This window comes from Oncorhynchus tshawytscha, linkage group LG10 (genome assembly GCF_018296145.1).
Source record: "Oncorhynchus tshawytscha isolate Ot180627B linkage group LG10, Otsh_v2.0, whole genome shotgun sequence".
NCBI lineage: Eukaryota > Metazoa > Chordata > Actinopteri > Salmoniformes > Salmonidae > Oncorhynchus > Oncorhynchus tshawytscha.
Window position 1 is genome coordinate 18915372 of NC_056438.1, and position 20513 is coordinate 18935884.

General features: G+C 41.7%; 1 protein-coding gene across 1 annotated transcript; it reads left to right on the forward strand.

Annotated features, from left to right (window-relative positions):
• The first annotated feature begins 436 nt into the window (after positions 1-436).
• Positions 437-14539, forward strand: LOC112236302 (potential E3 ubiquitin-protein ligase ariadne-2). The gene is made up of 4 exons (XM_042328290.1): positions 437-641; positions 1048-1148; positions 12936-13103; positions 13260-14539. The coding sequence occupies exons 1-4, from the start codon at positions 530-532 to the stop codon at positions 13710-13712; spliced, it is 834 nt and encodes a 277-aa protein (XP_042184224.1). The 5' UTR covers positions 437-529; the 3' UTR covers positions 13713-14539.
• Positions 14540-20513: the final 5974 nt, after the last annotated feature.

A 20513-nucleotide genomic window follows, 5' to 3' on the forward strand; every position in this document is an offset into this window, starting at 1 on the left:
GTATGCTGTCATTTAGTCACTATATGGGTTAAGAAAATGACAAACTGAAAAACAAGGGGGTGGGAGAGGGGGTTCTGTGGGCTTATTTTAAGATATTCTTCGAAGAGGTAAGGTTTCAGGTAGGACTCCACTGTCCTAGTTTCACCATTGGGGTGCCTGGACAGAGAAGAGCTTGGAATGGGCTGAGCAATGCTGTGTCCTGTCTCTGTCACTTTTGGGAATGTCAGTTGCCATTTGCACAAAAAACAAAACAAAAATTGGCCGGTATGGTGGCCTCAAGGTAAAAAATGTCCTGTGTGGAGGCCTCAAGGTTAAAAATGGGCCAGAAATGCCAAGGCAATTTCTGGTCCCAGTCTGCCCCTGGAGGTAAATTTCAGTCTGGTGTCCTATTATAAACACTGACATGGAAAGAAAAAGTGAAAGCTGAAAGCAGCTGTAAGAAATAGCCAGCGAGCAGACTTGGCTCACTTGCTAAGTCAGATTCATAACTCACTTCACAGCATAGTGATAGCAGCAGTTGAAAGACAAGATGGGGAACAGCAAAACAACCCAATGCCAGAAGAAAGAGAAGCAGGAGAAAGAGAAATGTTATGACCCCGGAGACAAGACGCTCAAGTTTGTGAACAGAGATGACGACATTAGTAAGATTTTCATTAGTTTAAGACGTTAGACAATTGAAGAGTAAATTAAGTTAATAATTTGTTCTGCATGCTATGTTACCCTAATGACAACTGTGGCAAGAACTAAAGCGTTTACTTTAAAAATGTAATAGAAGCTTATAGGTTTACATATCAGATACATGTTGCATATGGATCGTTCTTCAATTGCGGTGGCATTTGCGTCACTCGCCTTTGCAACCATGAAAAATGAAAGGAAATTACATTGTAAGCAAAATAATTAATCATATAACTTTAGTAAATCATTTTTCCTGGGTTATAACCTTAGATATGAGCATCTGTGACCTCCATTACAGAAAATGCTAATTTAAAAGGGAATACCAGTAGGTAAAATTCAAAAGAGAAACATATTGTTTGTGCTGTGTTTCAGTTGGCGGGGTTATATATGAGTCTCTGAGGGCAGAGATGTCCTGTGGTCACGCTGTCACCCCAGAGTCATTGACCGGATGGTGCCTTAGCCTACTCGACAAGGTAGGCTACTTATGCAGTTAGGAACTCTGGAAGAAAACAAGCTCCGACTGGGAAAATTCATCCAACTCGGAATTCCAAGCTGGGAACTCTGGCCTCTTTTTCGAACTCGGACTTTCTGACCTCAAAATCACTGGTCATTATTTTACCCGTTTTTTCCCCCAGTTGTCTTCAGCGCACCATCTGTCTTCAGCCATAATTGTATGACAGTACAGACATGTGCACAGATAGAGCACTGGGGATGCTGGAGCACCTGCCCTATTCGCCTAGGGACATCAATTGAGTATAGCAGTCGCCATACTCCAGCTCAACACCAACAATTTAAAATAAAAATACTTGATATACAGTCAAAAGTTTGGACACCTACTCATTCAAGGGTTTTTCTTTATTATTACTTTTCTACATTGTAGAATAATAGTGAAGATATCAAAACTATGAAATAACACATATGGAATCATGTAGTAACCAAAAATGTGATATACAAATCAAAATATATTTTAGATTCTTCAAAGTAGCCACCCTTTGCCTTGATGACAGCTTTGCATACTCTTGGCATTCTCTCAACCAGCTTCATGAGGAATGCTTTTCCAACAGTCTTGAAGGAGTAGCCACATTTGCTGAGCACTTGCTGGCTGCATTTCCTTCACTCTGCGGTCCAACTCATCCCAAACCATCTCAATTGGGTTGATCTTAGGTGATTGTGTAGGCCAGGTCAGATGATGAGGCACTCCACCACTCTCCTTGGTCAAATTGCCCTTACACAGCCTGGAGGTGTGTTTTGGGTCATTGTCCTGTTGTATTGCTGCAGAATGCTGTGGTACCCTTAATGGTTAAGTGTGCATTGAATTCTAAATAAATCACAGACCATGTCACCATCAAAGCACCCCTACACCATCACACCTCCTCCTCCATGCTTCATGGTGGGAACCATACATGCGGAGATCATCCGTTCACCTACAGTACATCTCATAAAGAAATGGCGGTTGGAACCAAATACCTCAAATTTGGACTCATCAGACCAAAGGACAGATTTCCACCGGTCTAATGTCCATTGCTCGTGTTTCTTGGCCCAAGCAATTCTTCTTCTTATTGGTGTCCTTGAGTAGTGGTTTCTTTTCAGCAATTCAACCATGAAGGCCTGATTCACACAGTCTCCTCTGAACAGTCAAAGTTGAGACGTCTGTTACTTGAACTCTGTGAATAATTTATTTGGGCTGCAATCTGAGGTGCAGTTAAGTCTAATGAACTTATCCTATGCAGCAGAGGTAACTCTGGGTCTTCCTTTCCTGTGGTGGACCTCATGAGAGCCAGTTTCATCATAGCGCTTGGTAGATAGAAGTCTTGAGGTTTTGCTCACTTGAGGTAGAGTACCTTATGATCAGCTGTACACCACACTATCTACCAAGTGAGTTCCCATCTATATTATTCATAGCTGTCTATTTACCACCACAAACCAATGCTGGCTCTAAGACTGCACTCAACCAGCTGTATAAGGCCATAAGCAAACAAGAAAATGCTCATCCAGAATCGGTGCTCCTAGTGGCCGGGGACTTTAATGCAGGCAAATTGAAATCAGTTTTACATCATTTCCACCAGCATGTCACATGTGTAACCAAAGGGGAAAAAACTCCACACACAGAGATGCATACAAAGCTCTCCCTCATCCCCATTTGGCAAATCTGACCATAATTCTGTCCTCCTGATTCCTGCTTACAAGCAAAAACTAAAGCAGGAAGTGCCAGTGACTCACTCTATACGGAAGTGGTCAGATGACGCGGACGCTACGCTACAGTATTGGAATACATTCCGGGATTTATCCAATAGTATTGAGGAGTATACCACCTCAGTCATCGGCTTCATCAATAAATGCATCAACGACATCGTCCCAACAGTGACCGTACGTACATATCCCAACCAGAAACCATGGATTACAGGCAGCATCCGCGTTGAGCTGCCGCTTTCAAGCAGCGGGACACTAATCCGGATGCTTATAAGAAATCCCGCGACGCCTTCAGACGAACCATCAAACAGGCAAAGTGTCAATACAGGATTAAGATTGAGTCCTACTACACCGGCTCTGATGCTCGTCCAATGTGGCATGGCATGAAAACTATTACAGACTACAAAGGGAAACCCCGCCGTGAGCTGCCCGGTAGCGCGAGCCTACCAGATGAGCTAAATGCCTTTTGTGCTCGCTTCAAGGCAAGCAACACTGAAGCATGCATGAGAGCACCAGCTGTTCCGGACGACTGTGTGATAACGCTCTCTGTAGCCGATGTGAGCAAGACCTTTAAACAGGTCAGCATTCACAAAGCTGAAGGGCCTGACGGATTACCAGGACGTGTTCTCAAAGGATGCGTGGAGCAACTTCACTGACATTTTCAACCTCTCCCTGACCGAGTCTGTAATAATATGTTTCAAGCAGACCACCATAGTCCCTGTGCCCAAGGAAGTGAAGGTAACCTGCCTAAATGATTACTGCCCTGTAGCACTCACGTCGGTAGCTATGAAGTGCTTTGAAAGGCTGGTCATGACTCACATTAACAGCATCCTCCCGGATTCCCTAGACCCACTCCAATTCGCATACCGCCCCAACAAAAGGAACACCTATGTGAGAATGCTGTTCATTGACTACAGCTCAGCGTTCAACACCATAGTTCCCTCAAAGCTCATCGCTAAGCTAAGGACCCTAGGACTAAGCACTGCCCTCTGCAACTGGATCCTGGACTTCCTGACGGTCCGCCGTGGTGGTAAGGGTAAGCAACAACACATCTGCCACTCTGATCCTCAACACTGGGGCCCCTCAGAGGTGCGTGCTTAGTCCCACGCCTGTACTCCGTGTTCACCCACAAATGCGTGACCAAACACGACTCCAACACCATCATTACGTTTTCTGACGACACAACAGTGGTAGGCCTCATTACCAACAATGATGAGACAGCCTATAGAGAGGAGGTCAGAGACCTGGCAGTGTGGTGCCAGGATAACAACCTCTCCCTCAATGTGAGCAAGACAAAGGATCTGATTGTGGACTCCAGGAAAAGGAGGACCGAACAGGCCCATCGACGGGGCTTTAGTGGAACGGGTCGAAAGTTTCAAATTCCTTGGTGTCCACATCACCAACAAACTATCATGGTCCAAACACACAAAGACAATCATGAAGAGGGCACTACAACACCTTTCCCCCCCAGGAGACAATGTGGCATGGGTCCCCAGATCCTCAAAAAGTTCTACAGCTGCACCACTGAGAGCATCCTGACCGGTTGAATCACCGCCTGGTTTGGCAACTGCTCGGCGTCTGACCGTAAGGCACTACAGAGGGTAGTGCGTACAGCCCAGTACATCTCTGGGGCCAAGCTTCCTGCCATTCAGGACTTATATACTAGGCCGTGTCAGAAGAAAGCCCTAAAAATGGTCAAAGACCTCAGTCACCCAAGTCACAGACTGTTCTCTCTGCTACCGCACATTGAATAGTATTGGAGCGCCAAGTCTTGGACCAAAAGGCTTTTCAACAGCTTTCTACCCCCAAGCCATAAGACTGCTGAACAATTAATCAAATGGCCACCCGGACTATTTACATTGACACCCCCCCATCTGTTTTTACAATGCTGCTACCCACTGTCTATTATCTATGCATAGTCACTCACTGGACTCTACCCACACACTCACTGGACTCTACCCGCATACACTGCACTGACACTCCAACACATATGAACTCAACAAATAAAGAAACGTCCTCTCATTGTCAACTGCGTTTATTTTCAGCAAACTTAACATCTGGAAATATTTGTATGAACATAACAAGATTCAACAACTGAGACATAAACTGAAAAAGTTCCACAGACATGTGACGAACAGAAATGGAATAATGTGTCCTTGAACAAAAGTAACAGTCAGTATCTGGTGTGGCCACCATCTGCATTAAGTACTGCAGTCCATCTCCTCCTCATGGACTGCACCAGATTTGCCAGTTCTTGCTGTGAGATGTTACCTCACTCTTCCACCAAGGCACCTGCAAGTTCCCGGACATTTCTGGGGGGAATGGCCCTAGCCCTCACCCTCCGATCCAACAGGTCGCAGACGTGCTCAATGGGATTGAGATCCGGGCTTTTCGCTGGCCATCGCAGAACACTGACATTCCTGTCTTGCAGGAAATCACGCACAGAATGAGCAGTATGGCTGGTGGCATTGTCATGCTGGAGGGTCATGTCAGTATGAGCCTGCAGGAAGAGTACCACATGAGAAAGGAGGATGTCTTCCCTGTAATGCACAGCGTTGAGATTGACTGCAATGACAACAAGCTCAGTCCTATGATGCTGTGACACACCGCCCCAGACCATGATGGACCCTCCACCTCACAATCGATCCCACTCTAGAGGACAGGCCTCGGTGTAACGCTCATTCCTTCAACGATAAACACAAATCCGACCATCACCCCTGGTGAGACAAAACCACAACTCGTCAGAGAAGAGCACTTTTTGCTAGTCCTGTCTGGTCCAGAGACGGTGGGTATGTGCCCATAGGCAACGTTGTTGCCAGTGATGTCTGGTGAGGACCTGCCTTACAACAGGCCTACAGCTGGACTCTTCGTGTCTTAAAGTAATTATAGACTGTCCTTTTTCTTTGCTTATTTGAGCTGTTCTTGCCATAATATGGACTTGGTCTTTTGCAAAAAAAGGCTGTCTTCTGTATCACCCCTACCTTGTCACAATACAACTGATTGGCTTACACACATTAAGGAGGAAATAAATTCCACAAATTAACTTTGAACAAGGCACACCTGTTATTTTTGAAATCATTTTTTTTATTTAACTAGGCAAGTCCGTTAAGAACACATTCTTATTTACAATGACGGCCTAGGTACAGTGAACTGAACTGTCTTGTTCAGGGGCAGAACAACAGATTTTTACCTTGTCAGCTCGGGGATTCGATCTAGCAACCTTTCGGTTACTGGCCCAACACTCTAACCACTAGGCAACCTGCCGAGAATCATTCCAGGTGACTACCTCATGAAGCTGGTTGAGAGAATGCCAAGAGTGTGCAAAGCTGTCATGAAGGTAAAGGGTGGCTACTTTGAAGAATCTCAAATATAAAATATATTTGGATTTGTTTAACACTTTTTTGGTTACTACATGATTCCAAATGAGTTATTTCATAGTTTTGATGTCTTCACTACTATATAAAAAAATAAAGAAAAACCCTTGAATGAGTAGGTGTCCAAACTTTTGACTGGTACCGTATGTTTTCCAGTTTGTTGAAATACTTTGCAAATGCAACTTATTTCTATGTGAGAACCGAAATGGTCTTTTCAGACGCTCTTATCCAGAGCAACTTACAGTAATGAGTGCATACGTTTTTGTACTGGGCCCCCGAGGGGATTGAACCCACAAGCGTAAAAGAGATCACTTGAAACATGTCCCATAGGCTACCCTAGATTTAGAGCTATTTAGCAACTTTAGTTGGGAATGATACAAACCTTCGAATGTCTTAGAAATCAAAACATATATGGGCTGCATGATGTGACTGTAGGTAATTGATTTTTCTTTAAAGCTTGCCTCAGGCTGCACACACTGTTCTCTCCTCAAGTGAGCATCAAACTACTCTCAATGTAATATTGTCTTTACTAATATGTTAAATTAGTTTCGATTTAGAATGGCCCATTATCAAATTCACTATTATAGACGAACTCTGAAACCCGCCATGCAAAATCAATGAACCAACAGCATCGTCTCCCAGACTCATGAATAGAAACTTCAGTGTAGCATAAGATAACCAGTCCATCCAGTAAGCATACAGACCACACTCAAAGGTGATTACTAGAATTTGTTTAATTTTTGAATTTAGGCTAGACCAATTAAAGTAATATTAAATCCGTTTTTTTAATGCTTTTCTGCATTGCGTAATATGCATTGTATAAAGAAGAGCACAATCATTATTTTAATAGTTTTTTTTCAAGGCTTGGGCACACATATAGGCCTATGCATACAGTGCGTTCAGAAAGTATACAGGCCCTTGACTTTTTCCACATTTTGTTATGTTATTCTAAAATGTATTAAATATATTTTTTCCTCAAATTTACACACAATACCCCTGTCGTGACTGGACAATCATTAAATGTTTGTAACGGCAGATCTCCTCTTCGTCTGAAGAGGAGTAACAGGGATCGGACCAAAACGCAGCGTGGTAAGTGTCCATAATTATTTATTACGAAAACAACTGAACACTCGAACAAAACAAAAATAACGTGCATCAACGAAACAGTTCTGTGTGGTGACAAACACTGACTCGGAAAACAAACACCCACAAACCAACAGTGAAACCCAGGCTACCTAAGTATGATTCTCTGATTGAGAACCATAGGCCGAAACAGAAACCAAACATAGAAAATCAAACAGACTGTCCACCCCAACTCACGCCCTGATCATACTAAATAAAGACAAAACAAAGGAAATAAAGGTCAGAACGTGACAATGTTAAGACTTATTTATATCAAATCAGTTCTCTAGGTTTGATTATTACGGGATTAAACTAAATCATGTAAACATTCAACGAGGAAGTCGGGGCACCACGGGAAAATGTTTACAGAGTTAATATTTCCCGAATATAACTCTTCAGATATTTTCATATCTTATCGATTACAGTCTTCTATTAATGATTATTACCTCTATACGATATGGCTTAATTATTTATTTACTAACTAACTAAATAATCACAGAAATACATAACAAAGAGTATAGTTATTGGTTACTAACACAATGCAATAAAAAGTCCCTAGTGGGCTAAACCAATCTGATGGCTTGGTAGACAATGGAAAGGGGTGGTGACAGGTAAAGAGCGGGAAAGACAGAATGGACCCACAATATACAGTTAATAATTATACTAATTGAAATGCTAATACTTAGCACATGAACGGCCGCTCATTTGAAAATAATTGCAATGTATATATTTACGCCCGTATGTCTTGTTGTCTCTCTATTGAAATCGCAGGTCCGTCTGCTGGGGAGTCAGTCGACAGAAATTCTCTGGTTGTGTTTATAATGGTTACAACAGGTGTACCAATGGTCGTTGCTGGGAGAAATGTTCTTGAGAATGGATCTTTCTGAGTACCATTGTTCTTAGAGTTGGTCTGTTAGAATAGATGGTTCCGCGGTTGTCGGTATTCTCATCCTACGCTACGTACATTTCCAGCTGCAGGCCGGTTGTTTGACGGCCTAGGATTTCACACTTATTCTGTAGTGATCGATAGTCTCAGAGTTTAACCATTTCTAGCCATGTTGCCAATGCGCCACACTGTCTGGTCTTGTCCTTTGGTAATAGAGTTGTAGCCATTTCAACGTGGGGACTCCTAGTCCTTATGTTCTTTGACTGAACTTCTTGATGCACCCATCCCGTTAGCGGGATCATTTTCGTCAACATCCGCTGAATTGCAGAGTGCCAAATTCAAATTAAATTACAAAAAATATTTCATTTTCATGAAATCACAAGTGCAATATAGCAAAACACAGCTTAACTTGTTGTTAATCCACCTGGCGTGTCAGATTTCAAAACAGCTTTTCGGCGAAAGCATACCAAGTGTTTATGTAAGGACATCTCTCTCAGCAAACATTACAAACAGCTAGCAGACAAGTAGATTGGTCACGAAAGTCAGAAAAGCAATAAAATGAATCGCTTACATATGATGATCTTCGGATGTTTGCACTCACGAGACTCCCAGTTACACAATAAATGTTCATTTTGTTCCATAAAGATTATTTTTATATCCAAAATACCTCCATTTGGTTGGCGCGTTATGTTCAAAAATCCACAGGCTCAAGTGGTCACGACCGGGCAGACGAAAATTCCAAATAGTATCCGTAAAGTTCGTAGAAACATGTCAAACATTTTTTTATAATCAATCCTCAGGTTGTTTTTACCATATATAATCGATAATATTTCAACCGGGACTGTAGCTTCTTCAATAGGAGAGCGAGAGAAAATGTCTATTCCAAGCTGTTGCGCATGCAAAACGATGCTGGCACCCAGCCATCCAATGACGCGATGTGATCTTTCTCGCTCATTTTTCAAAATAAAAGCCTGAAACTAAGTCTAAAGACTGGTCACAACATGTGGAAGCCTTAGGAAAAGGAATCTGGTTGATATCCCTTTAAATGGAGCAGAGAGCTTTCAGGAAAGACAGCACTTCCAGGTTGGATTTTCCTCAGGTTTTCGCCTGCAAAATCAGTTCTGTTATACTCACAGACAATATTTTGACAGTTTTGTAAACTTTAGAGTGTTTTCTATCCTAATCTGACAATTATATGCATATTCTAGATTCTGGGCCTGAGAAATAGGCAGTTTCATTTGGGTACGTTTTTCATCCAAACATCAAAATACTGCCCCCTACACTCAACAGGTTAATATAAATGTATACACTTCTGGGAAAAGGTTCGGTCCATGACGCCGTCGTAGTGTCTGTGCTCACGGACTTGGTTAACATCACATTACATCTTCTCACAAATAGTTTCATATTTAATCCTAGATTTTCCCCCACATTTGGATGTGACTCTGACAACTAGCACATTTTTACATTAAGAGATACAGTTATGTTGTCCTAAGGTCTTTAGTTACATCACAAATTATTAACAAATTCGAAAGGATTGTTCTTTAAATACCCACAAACAATTTAAAATGGTTGGAATAGAGAAATATTGTTACATTATTCAACCCTTTGACGTTACCGTACTGCAAAGTCGTTCTCATTGGTAACAAATGGATTCTCAACCTTCATTTTGGTTGAGTGGGGTAAATAGTTTTAGGTATTTATGACATCATAAACCTGTGTTGGGAGAGAGAGAGGGGGCTATGATCCTCATCAAAAAGGGCACCTCGTGACACCCCTTAATGACAAAGCGAAACAGGTTTTTAGAAATGTCTTACAAATAAAAACAGATGACTTATTTACATAAGTATTCAGACACTTTCCTATGAGACTCGAAATGGAGTTCAGGTGCATACCATTTCCATTGATCATCCTTGAGATATTTCTACAACTTGATTGGAGTCCACCTGTGGTAAATTTAATTGATTGGAAAGGCACACACCTGTCTGTATAAGGACCCACACATGACAGTGAACGTCAGAGTAAAATCCAAGCTGTGCGGTCGACGGAATTGTCAGTAGAGCTCAGAGACAGGATTGTGTCGATGGACAGATCTGGGGAAGGGTACCAAACATTTTTGCAGCATTGAAGGTCCCCAAGAACACAGTGGCCTCCATAATTCTTAAATGGAAGAAGTTTGGAACCACCAAGACTCTTCCTAGAGCTGGCTGCCCGGCCAAACTGAGCAATCGGGGGAGAAAGGCCTTGGTCAGGGAGGTGACCAAGAACCCGACAGAAGCCACTCCTCAGTAAAAGGCACATGACAGCCCGCTTGGAGTTTGCCAAAAGAAATCTAAGGGACAGTCTGACAATGGAAAACAAGATTGAACTCTTTGGCCTGAATGCCAAGCGTCACATCTGGAGGAAACCTGGCACCATCCCTACGGTGAAGAATGGTGGTGGCAGCATCATGCTGTGGGGATGTTTTTCAGCAACATGGACTGGGAGACTAGTCAGGATCAAGGGAAAGATGAATGGAGCAAAGTACAGAGAGATCCTTGATGAAAACCTGCTCCAGACCGCTCAGGATCTCCTACTGGGGCGAAGGTTCACCTTCCAACAGGACAACGACCCTATGTACACAGCCAAGCCAATGCAGGGCTTCTCCATGCATCGCGCCAACAGAAATAAACACCTCTCTGGGAAGAGGAAGGGCAGGGGTGTATGATTCATGATTAACAACTCATGGTGTAATCATAACAACATACAGGAACTCAAGTCTTCCTGGTCACCTGACCTAGAATTCCTTACAATCAAATGGCGGCCATTTTACTTCAAGAGAATTCTACTCAGCTATAGTCACAGCTGTGTACATTCCCCCTCAAGCAGACACAAAGACGGCCCTCAAGGAACTTCGCTGGACTCTATGTAAACTAGAAACCATATATCCTGAGGCTGCATTTATTGTAGCTCGGGATTTTAACAAAGCAAATTTGAGAACAAGGCTACCTTAACTCTATCAGCATATTGATTGCACTACGTGCAGGGCCAATACACTCGACCACTGCTACTCTAACTTCCGCGATGCATACAAAGCCCTCCCCCGCCCTCCCTTCGGCAAATCCGACCACAACATCATCTTGCTCCTACCATCTAATAGGCAGAAACGCAAACAGGATGTACCAGTGACGAGATCCATTCAACCCTGGTCTGACCAATCGGAAGCTACGCTTCGAGATTGTTTTGATTACGCAGACTGGAATATGTTCCGGTCATCCTCAGAGAACAACATCGACCTATACGCTGACGCGGTGAGTGAGTTTATAAAGAAGTGCATTGGAGATGTTGTACCAACTGTGACTATTAAAATATACCTTAACCAGAAACCATGGATGGATGGCGGCATTCGGGTGTCGTGGGTGTGGAGTCAGACGCAGGAAACAGAGAGTGCAATACTGTGCTCTTTAATGCACTAACGCAACACTGGGTGCTCAAAACCAAAATGCCCCAAACACAGGGGACGAAAATAGTACAGCAGAATACACGACCAGGAACAAACACGTTCCTCTACTACATAACCGAAGGTCACAATAATTAATCCCGCACAAAGAAACAGGCGGGCCGGCTGTCTAATAAAGCCCAACTAATGATTCACTAACAGGTGCTAACAATAAACATGCAAGGAGGGGGAGGAAAGACAATCAGTGGCAGCTAATAGGCCGGCGACGATAACCGCCGAGCGCCACCCGACCGGGAAGGGGAGCCACCCTCGGTCTGACTCGTGACAGAATCCCCGACCTGACAAGGTAAAAATCTGTTGTTCTGCCCCTGGACAAGGCAGTTAACCCACTGTTCCTAGGCTGTCATTGAAAATAAGAATTTGTTCTTAACTGACTTGCCTAGTCAAACAAAGGTCAAGTTTAAAAAATGAGTGCGGCAGTGCGTTGCTGCACTTGTTGCATGCACAAGCTACACACCAGGGGTGAGTTTGAAATGAATACTGCCTGTAGTAGGTTACTTTGAAGTTGTCTCGTGGTCAGGGACAGAGAAGAGGGCAACTGCTGTTTGACTGTTTGTCAGTAGCAGAACAAATTCAAATCAAGTAGCCTATAACTAGTTAGCTTGTTATGACAGCAGAGCCTAGCTAACTAGCGGATTCATCTAGCCTACATAAGCGATGATCAGATAACATAGTCGGAACTAAGAAACTGAAATCTACAAATTGTTAACTGGTTGTAGTTATACACATGCTTTTTTCATCCAGTTTGCAAGTCCGATATTTCAGTGTTTCCTAATTCCGATTAGCTTGTGAACGTGGTAATAGCACTCTCCAGTAGTGGTTCCAGCAAACATACTTAATTAATTCCTTTCAATCTTTGGTTTTAGCTTGCTTAGCCTACAATGTGTGATGGGTGACTGTGTTTTATGACCTAATAATGGAACATTTAGCAACAGGATCAGTTTAAAAGTGTGAATGAATTTCTATTTTGGGGGGGGGGGTACATTTAGCGTCTGCCCCACCAAAGGTCTGTGCACTGCCTTGTGACAGTACAAACATTTATTTAAAGTCAACCATTAACCTTTTCAGAATACTCAATTGTTCTGAATTTCTGAAGCTTATAACTTGCCGTCAAGATCAAGAACAAAGCTATTTGAATTAGAGTATTTTGTATTTCTCACCGCTGACCACAAACTGTATTTTGTGATTCCAGAAAAAGTGCACATTCATTTGCCCTGCATCACGTGAAGATGGTGAAATGTGTGGTGCCGAGTGGTCTTACACAGAAGTGCGTAAACTGGCTCTTCTGACTCCTGAGGAGATGAAGAAATTTGAGGAGACAATGGCTGACTTGGTTTCAGCCCAGAACTCTTACAAATCGGTCAGTATTTTCTGAAATTGTTTTATGCATTCAACTATCCAGTCATTCAAACTATCACTTTTCAAATAACTATGAGTATGCAATGTTGCAGGAAAGAATCAAGCCTATTTATTATTCATTTGTACTTATTATCCTACACACCCCACCTCAAACAAGTGTCCAGGCTGCAACTCATATGTTGCAAGGACTGACCTCTCCAACCTGAGAGTCCACTGCACAGTGTGCTCAGCAGAAAAAGGCCAGCTGTACGAGTTCTGCTGGCTGTGTCTGCAGCAGTGGAAAGGTACACAACAGAGTTCTGACCACTGTGACAACGATGACTGCATGACTGATCTGGAACTGCTGAAGACCTGCCCTACTGTCACATTTGCTGATGTCCAGGGGGTCACCGGCTGCCCATCCACACGTGCCTGTCCCACCTGTGGTGTATTGTTAGAACACGATAAGACTGGCTGTAAAAATATAGAATGCAAGAATTGCAATAAAGAGTTCTGTTTTGTTTGCCTTAAGCTCACAATTGAGTGCTTGAAGACCAGCAAATACTTCATAGGCTGCTCTGCTGGTGTGGCCCCCAGGCAGACTTCTATACCCTCATGGAGTGATAAATAAAGATTTTATCCAGGTGTACCACTTTCCTTCCTACGGGCACTTGAATTACTTACACTGATGCAGAACAGGCATAATAGCACAGAAATTGGCATGTATTAACACAAAAATATTATTGAAAATGTCAATGTATTGGTACCTAACTCAAATTGTGTATAAAGTCAATATGTGCGTAGTAATACATGTGTAATAATGTATTAGATTCTATAATGTTTCATGATTAACAATCCATATACTACTGATTATTATCTGATCTATTTCTGGTTGTTTTATCTGTGCCTGAAACAAACAAAAAAAAACGCAAATAGAAATAATAATAATTTCAAAAATGTAATCAATGGTCAACAGAAATGTTTGCCCCCTTAAGATAACCTGGATGTTTTAGAAAAGGTTTTATGAATGCGGTTGTTGTACGAGACATACATTTCTGATAATATTTCTATAATCATGTTATTGTCAACCCTAACCCTAGGTATTGTTCAAGGGGTCCTCTTCTAAACATGCTACCAGTATTGTGATATTGTTTCCTTTATCAATGATTTCCCACTGGGTACAAGAACAATGAATCATCAAACAAATACACATATTTAATAATAGTTATATAATAATGATAATAATGATAGTATTAACAGAAATGATAGTAATAATAACACATTTAATTTGTATAGTGCTTTGCATGACTCTCAACACTTTTACATACACCAGCCAAACAAGATCACATGATCCTTGGAGTCCACATCACCAACAAACTAACATGGTCCAAGCACACCAAGACAATTGTGAAGAGGGCACGACAAAACCTATTCCCCCTCAGGAGACTGAAAAGATTTGTCATGGGTCCTCAGATCCTCAAAACGTTCTACAGCTGCACCACTGGTTGCATCACTGCCTGGTATGGCAACTGTTCAGCCTCTGACCACAAGGCAATACAGAGGGTAGTGCGAACGGCCCAGTACTTCACTGGGGCCAAGCTTCCTGCCATCCAGGACCTCTATACCAGGCGGTGTCAGAGGAAGGCCCTGAAATTGCCAAAGACTCTAGCCACCCTAGTCATAAACTGTTCTCTCTGCTACCGCACGGCAAGTGGTACCAGAGCGCCAAGTCTAGGTCCAAGAGTCTTCTAAACAGCTTCTACCCCCAAGCCATAAGACTCCTGAACATCTAGTCAAATGGCTACCCAGACTATTTTCAGTGCCCCCCCCACCCCCTCTTTACACCACTGCTACTCTCTGTTGTCATCTATGCATAGTCACTTTAATAACTCTACCTACATGTACATACTACCTAAACTAACTGGTGCCCCCGCATATTGACTCTGTATCGGTACCCCCCTGTATATAGTCTCGCTATTGTTATTTTACTGCTGCTATTGAATTACTTGTTACTTTCATCTCTTATTCTTATCCATACTTTTCTGAAACAGCATTGTTGGTTCGGGGCTCGTAAGTAAGCATTTCACTGTAATGTCTACACCTGTTGTATTCGGCGCATGTGACTAATAAAATTTGAATTGATTTGACATGATGAAACAATATCCAATTTGTCGTGCCTTCAGAAAGTATTCATACCCCTTGATTTATTTTACAATTTTTTGTTACAGACTGAATTCAGAAAGGATTCTTTTAAAATTCTCACCCATCCACACACAATACCCCATAATGACAAAGTGAAAACATGTTTTTACATTTTTTTGAATATGTATTAACTTAAATATAGAAATGATGCATTTACATAAGCATTCACACATCTGAGGCAATACATGTTATAATCACCTTTGGCAGTGATTGCAGCTGTGAGTCCTTCTGGGTAAGTCTCTAATAGCTTTGCAAACCTGGATTGTGTAATGTTTGCACATTATTCTTTAAAATAAATATTCATGTTTTGTCAAGTTGATTGTTGATCATTGTTAGACAGCCATTTTCAAGTCGAACTGTAACTAGGCCACTCAGGAACAGTCAATGTAATCTTGGTAAGCAACTCCAGTGTGTATTTGGCTTTGTGTTTTAGGTTATTGTCCCGCTGAAAGGTGCATATGTCCCGCAGTGTCTAATAGAAAGAAGACTGAACCAGGTTTTCCTCTAGGATTTTGACTGTGCTTAGCTCTATTCCATATATTTTTTGCCTAAAAAATTCTCTAGTCCTTGACGATGACAAGCATACCATAACATGATCCAGCCACCAACATGCTTGAAAATATGACGAGTGGTACTCAGTGATGTGTTGGATTGCCCCAAACATGATGCTTTGTATTCAGGACATGAAGTTAATTTCTTTGCTACATTTTTTGCAGTTTTACTTTAGTGCATTATTGCAAACAGGATGCATGTTTTCTGCACAGGCATCCTTAGTTTAGGTTAGTATTGTGGAGTAACTATAATGTTGTTGATCCATCCTCAGTTCTCTCCTATCACAGCCATTAAACTCTAACTGTTTTAAAGTCAACATTGGCCTCATGGTCAAATGGTGGTTTCCTTCCTCTCCGGCAACTAAGACATTTGTATTTTTGTAGTGACTGGGTGTATTGATCAAAGGGATATTCAATGTCTGCTTTTTTAAATTGGTACGCATCTACCAATAGGTGCCCTTCTTTACGAGGCATTGGAAAACCTCCCGGGTCTTTGTGGTTGAATCTGTGTTTAAAATTCACTGCTCGACTGAGGGACTTTACAGATAATTGTATGTGTGGGGTACAGAGATGAGGTAGTCATTTAAAAATCATGTTAAATATTGTTATTGCATATGGAGTTCATCCATGCAACTTAATATATGACTTGTTAAGCACATTTGTACTCCTAAACATATTTAGACTTGCCATTAAAGGGATTGAATACTTACGTACTCAAGACATTTCAGCTTTTTATTTTTTATTAAAAAATAAATACATCTGAAAGCATAATTCCACTTTGACATTATGGGTTGTGTGTAGACCAGTGACACAAAATCTCTGGTCAGTTTTCTTTACGCTACATACTGTACAGTACCAGTCAAAAGTTTGGACACAAAATCTGAATGTAAAATGTAATACATTTTACATTCAGACTGTAACAATACAATACAAGTCAAGGGGTCTCAATACTTTTTTGGTTACTCCATGACTCCATATGTGTTATTTCATAGTTTTGATGTCTTCACTACTATTCTACAATGTAGAAAATATTACAAATAATGAAAAACCCTGGAATGAGTAGGTGTTTCCAAACTTTTGACAGGTACTGTACAGTATGTATCATAAAGAAAACTGATCAATGATTTTTTAATTTATTTCACCTTTATTTAACCAGGTAGGCTAGTTGAGAACAAGTTCTCATTTACAACTGCGACCTGGCCAAGATAAAGCATAGCAGTGTGAGCAGACAACACAGAGTTACACATGGAATAAACAAATTAACAAGTCAATAACACAGTAGAAAACAAAGGGGGAGTCTATATACAATGTACAATGTGTGCAAAAGGCATGAGGAGGTAGACGAATAGTTACAATTTTGCAGATTAACACTGGAGTGATATATGATCAGATTCAAATTGTCTGTTTGACTTGGACTATTAGCATGTAGCGGCCAGAATGCTAAACAAAACAAATGTTCTTGTTTAGTGAATTCCTTTTCTAGTTCCTTCTTCAATGTGATAACATTGTGTTCAAAATGTTTCATTGACACATACATTCTTGGATGGTTTTGGAGAGTTTCACCTAAGCGCTTGGTGTGCTCTCTCATGTCTGAGTTCGTGAAGGACCTGAAAATGGGGGAAGCGCCCGCAAACTTCCCTGTTCTATTTCAAATACTTGTTTCGTTGTCTCACAATGGGAAATGCAAGGGTGTGACCGCATGCTCAAAGCAACCAATCACACGGTGTCTGTTGGAGACACAGGTCTAGTGAGCCCATCTCCTTCATAAAGGAGCCACTGGCCTGCCAACGGGTCATTCTCTCCTCTCTTCCTTGCTGAAGTTGACTACGTCCAATAAAGCTCTCCTCAGTACGACTAGATTTCTGACCTACTGAACAGTTCCTAGGCGAACCGTTAGGTTAATGCTGCCGAACGCAGGACTGAAGTGTTCCTGTCGCTAGTGTTGAATACAATTATGTCCATTAAGAACAAACTCTTATTTACAATGACAGCCTACCAAGAGGCAAAAGGCCTCCTGCGGGGACGGGGATTAAAAACACATCACGACAAGAGAGACACCACAACACTATGAAAAGAGAGATCTTAGACACAGCAGCAATATGACAGCGGCACAATATGGTAGTAGCACGAACATTGTTAGGCACAGACAACAGCTCGGTTAGCCCTCGCCTCAAGGCTTCGGCTGACTAAGACACATGCCACAAGGGTTTATCTAACCTGGCTAGATAGCTACAAGCAAGCTAGCCACACCAATACTACCTTCACTTACTGCTATTTGCTTTAGTTTTTATTTGAATTTTGTAATTACTGCACATTTGACACGCCATGCTGGTTATGCATCTTGTTGACATTTATGAAAGGACACCTTGATTTGCATTACGCACCCTCACTGCAGAAACATTTTCTCATGAAATCAGGTGACCTTATAGTTGGAGAAAAATATTCCTGTAATCGCACTTGCTTACAAGCAGGAAACAAGTTATGGACGAACCAGAAATGTGATGTCTGTTTGATAGCAACCCTGGATGATAAATGTGTGACCTACAGTGCTTTGGATAGTATGCAGACCCCTTGACTTTTTCCACATTTTGTTACATTACAGCCTTTACTAAAATGGCTTCAATTTTAAAAATCCTCAATCTACACACAATACCCCATAATGAAAAAAGCGAGAACAGGTTTTATACATTTTTGCTAAGTTGTACAAAATAAAAACAGATACCTTATTTAGATAAGTATTCAGACCTTTTGCTATGAGACCAGAAATTGAGCTCAGGTGCATCCTGTTTCCATTGATCATCCATGATGTTTCTACAACTTGATTGGAGTCCACCTGTGGTAAATTTAATTTATTGGACATGATTTGGAAAGGCACACGCCTGTCTATATTTTTATTTATTTAACCAGGTAGGCTAGTTGATAACAAGTTCTCATTTACAACTGTGACCTGGCAAAGCAGTGCGACACATACAACAACACAGAGTTACACATGGAATAAACAAACATACAGTCAATAATACGATAGAAAAAGTCTATATACAGTGTGTGCAAATGACGTAGGATAAGGGAGGTAAGGCTATAAATAGGCCATAGTGGTGAAATAATAATAATAATAAAGGAGCAAAATAAATAAATATATAACAGTATGGGATGAGGTAGTTGGATGGGCTATTTACAGATGCAGTGATCTGTGAGCTGCTCAGACAGCTGGTGCTTAAGTTTATTGAGGTAGATTTGAGTCTCCAGCTTCAGTGATTTTTGCAATTCGTTCCAGTCATTGGCAAAAGAGAACTGGAAGGAAAGGCGACCAAAGTAGGAATTGGCTTTGGTGGCGACCAGTGCTGCTATTGTGACCAGTGAGCTGAGATAAGGCGGGGCTTTACCAAGCTAAGACTTATAGATGACCTGGAGCCAGTGGGTTTGGCAACAAATATGAAGCGAGGGCCAGTCAACGAGAGCATACAGGTCGTAGGGGTGGGTAGTATATGGGGCTTTGGTGACAAAACGGATGGCACTGTGATAGACTACATCCAATTTGCTGAGTATTTTGTAAATGACAACGCCGAAGTCAAGGATTAGTAGGATAGTCCGTTTTACGAGGGTATGTTTGGCAGCATGAGTGAAGGATGCTTTGTTGCAAAATAGGTAGCCAATTCTAGATTTCATTTTGGATTGGTCCCTCAATTGACAGTGCATGTCAGAACAAAAACCAACCCATGTGGTCGAAGGAATTGTCAGTAGAGCTCCGAGACAGGATTGTGTCGAGGCACAGATCTACAAAAGCATTTCTGTAGCATTGAAGGTCCCCAAGAGCACAGTGGCCTCTATCATTCTAAGTAATGGAACCACCAAGACTCTTCCTAAAGCAGGCCACCCGGCCTAACTGAGCAATCGGAGGAGAAGGGCCTTGGTCAGGGAGGTGACCAAGGTGGTCACTCTCCAGAGTTCCTCTGTGGAGATGGGAGATCCAAAACAAATATCTTTACTTCTGTATAATTGGAATTCAGATTGATTTTAAAAAGTCCAGAAGGATGGCGTTGTACTGGATGGCCACCGTTTTGCAAACTCTGGCCAAACTTTGCTATTTTGTGTTTATTTTGTCTTTTAAATTTACTTTATTTTCACGAAATGTATCTGCTATTATTTCTTACAAACTAACAAAACTTTTGAACATCAGATTGGCAGTTACTTATCCCAATTCCAGCTTCAACTTCGACTCATCTGACCTGAGCTCTTTCTGTAATTCTGTCCCAATTTTTGGGCTACCCAATAGGAAGCGCCGGTGTTACAGTCTCGAGGGGGGTCCTGTTGAGATTAAGGCAAAGGGACAACCGGACACCTCTTACCTCCATTCTAATAGCTAATGTACAGTCACTTGATAATAAGATAATTATCCTCAGATCGCAGATTTGCTACCAACGGGACTCGAGAAACTGCTAAATTCTTTGCTTTTCTGAAACAAGACACCCCCCCATTCTAATAGCCAAAAAAATTAAACAATTCATTTATAAAGATATAAACTACAAATACAATATACCATTCAAGATAGGGAATGCCTGTAATTCTGTCCCAATTTTTGGGCTACCCAATAGGAAGCGCCGGTGTTACAGTCTCGAGGGGGTCCTGTTGAGATTAAGGCAAAGGGACAACCAGACACCTCTTACCTCCATTCTAATAGC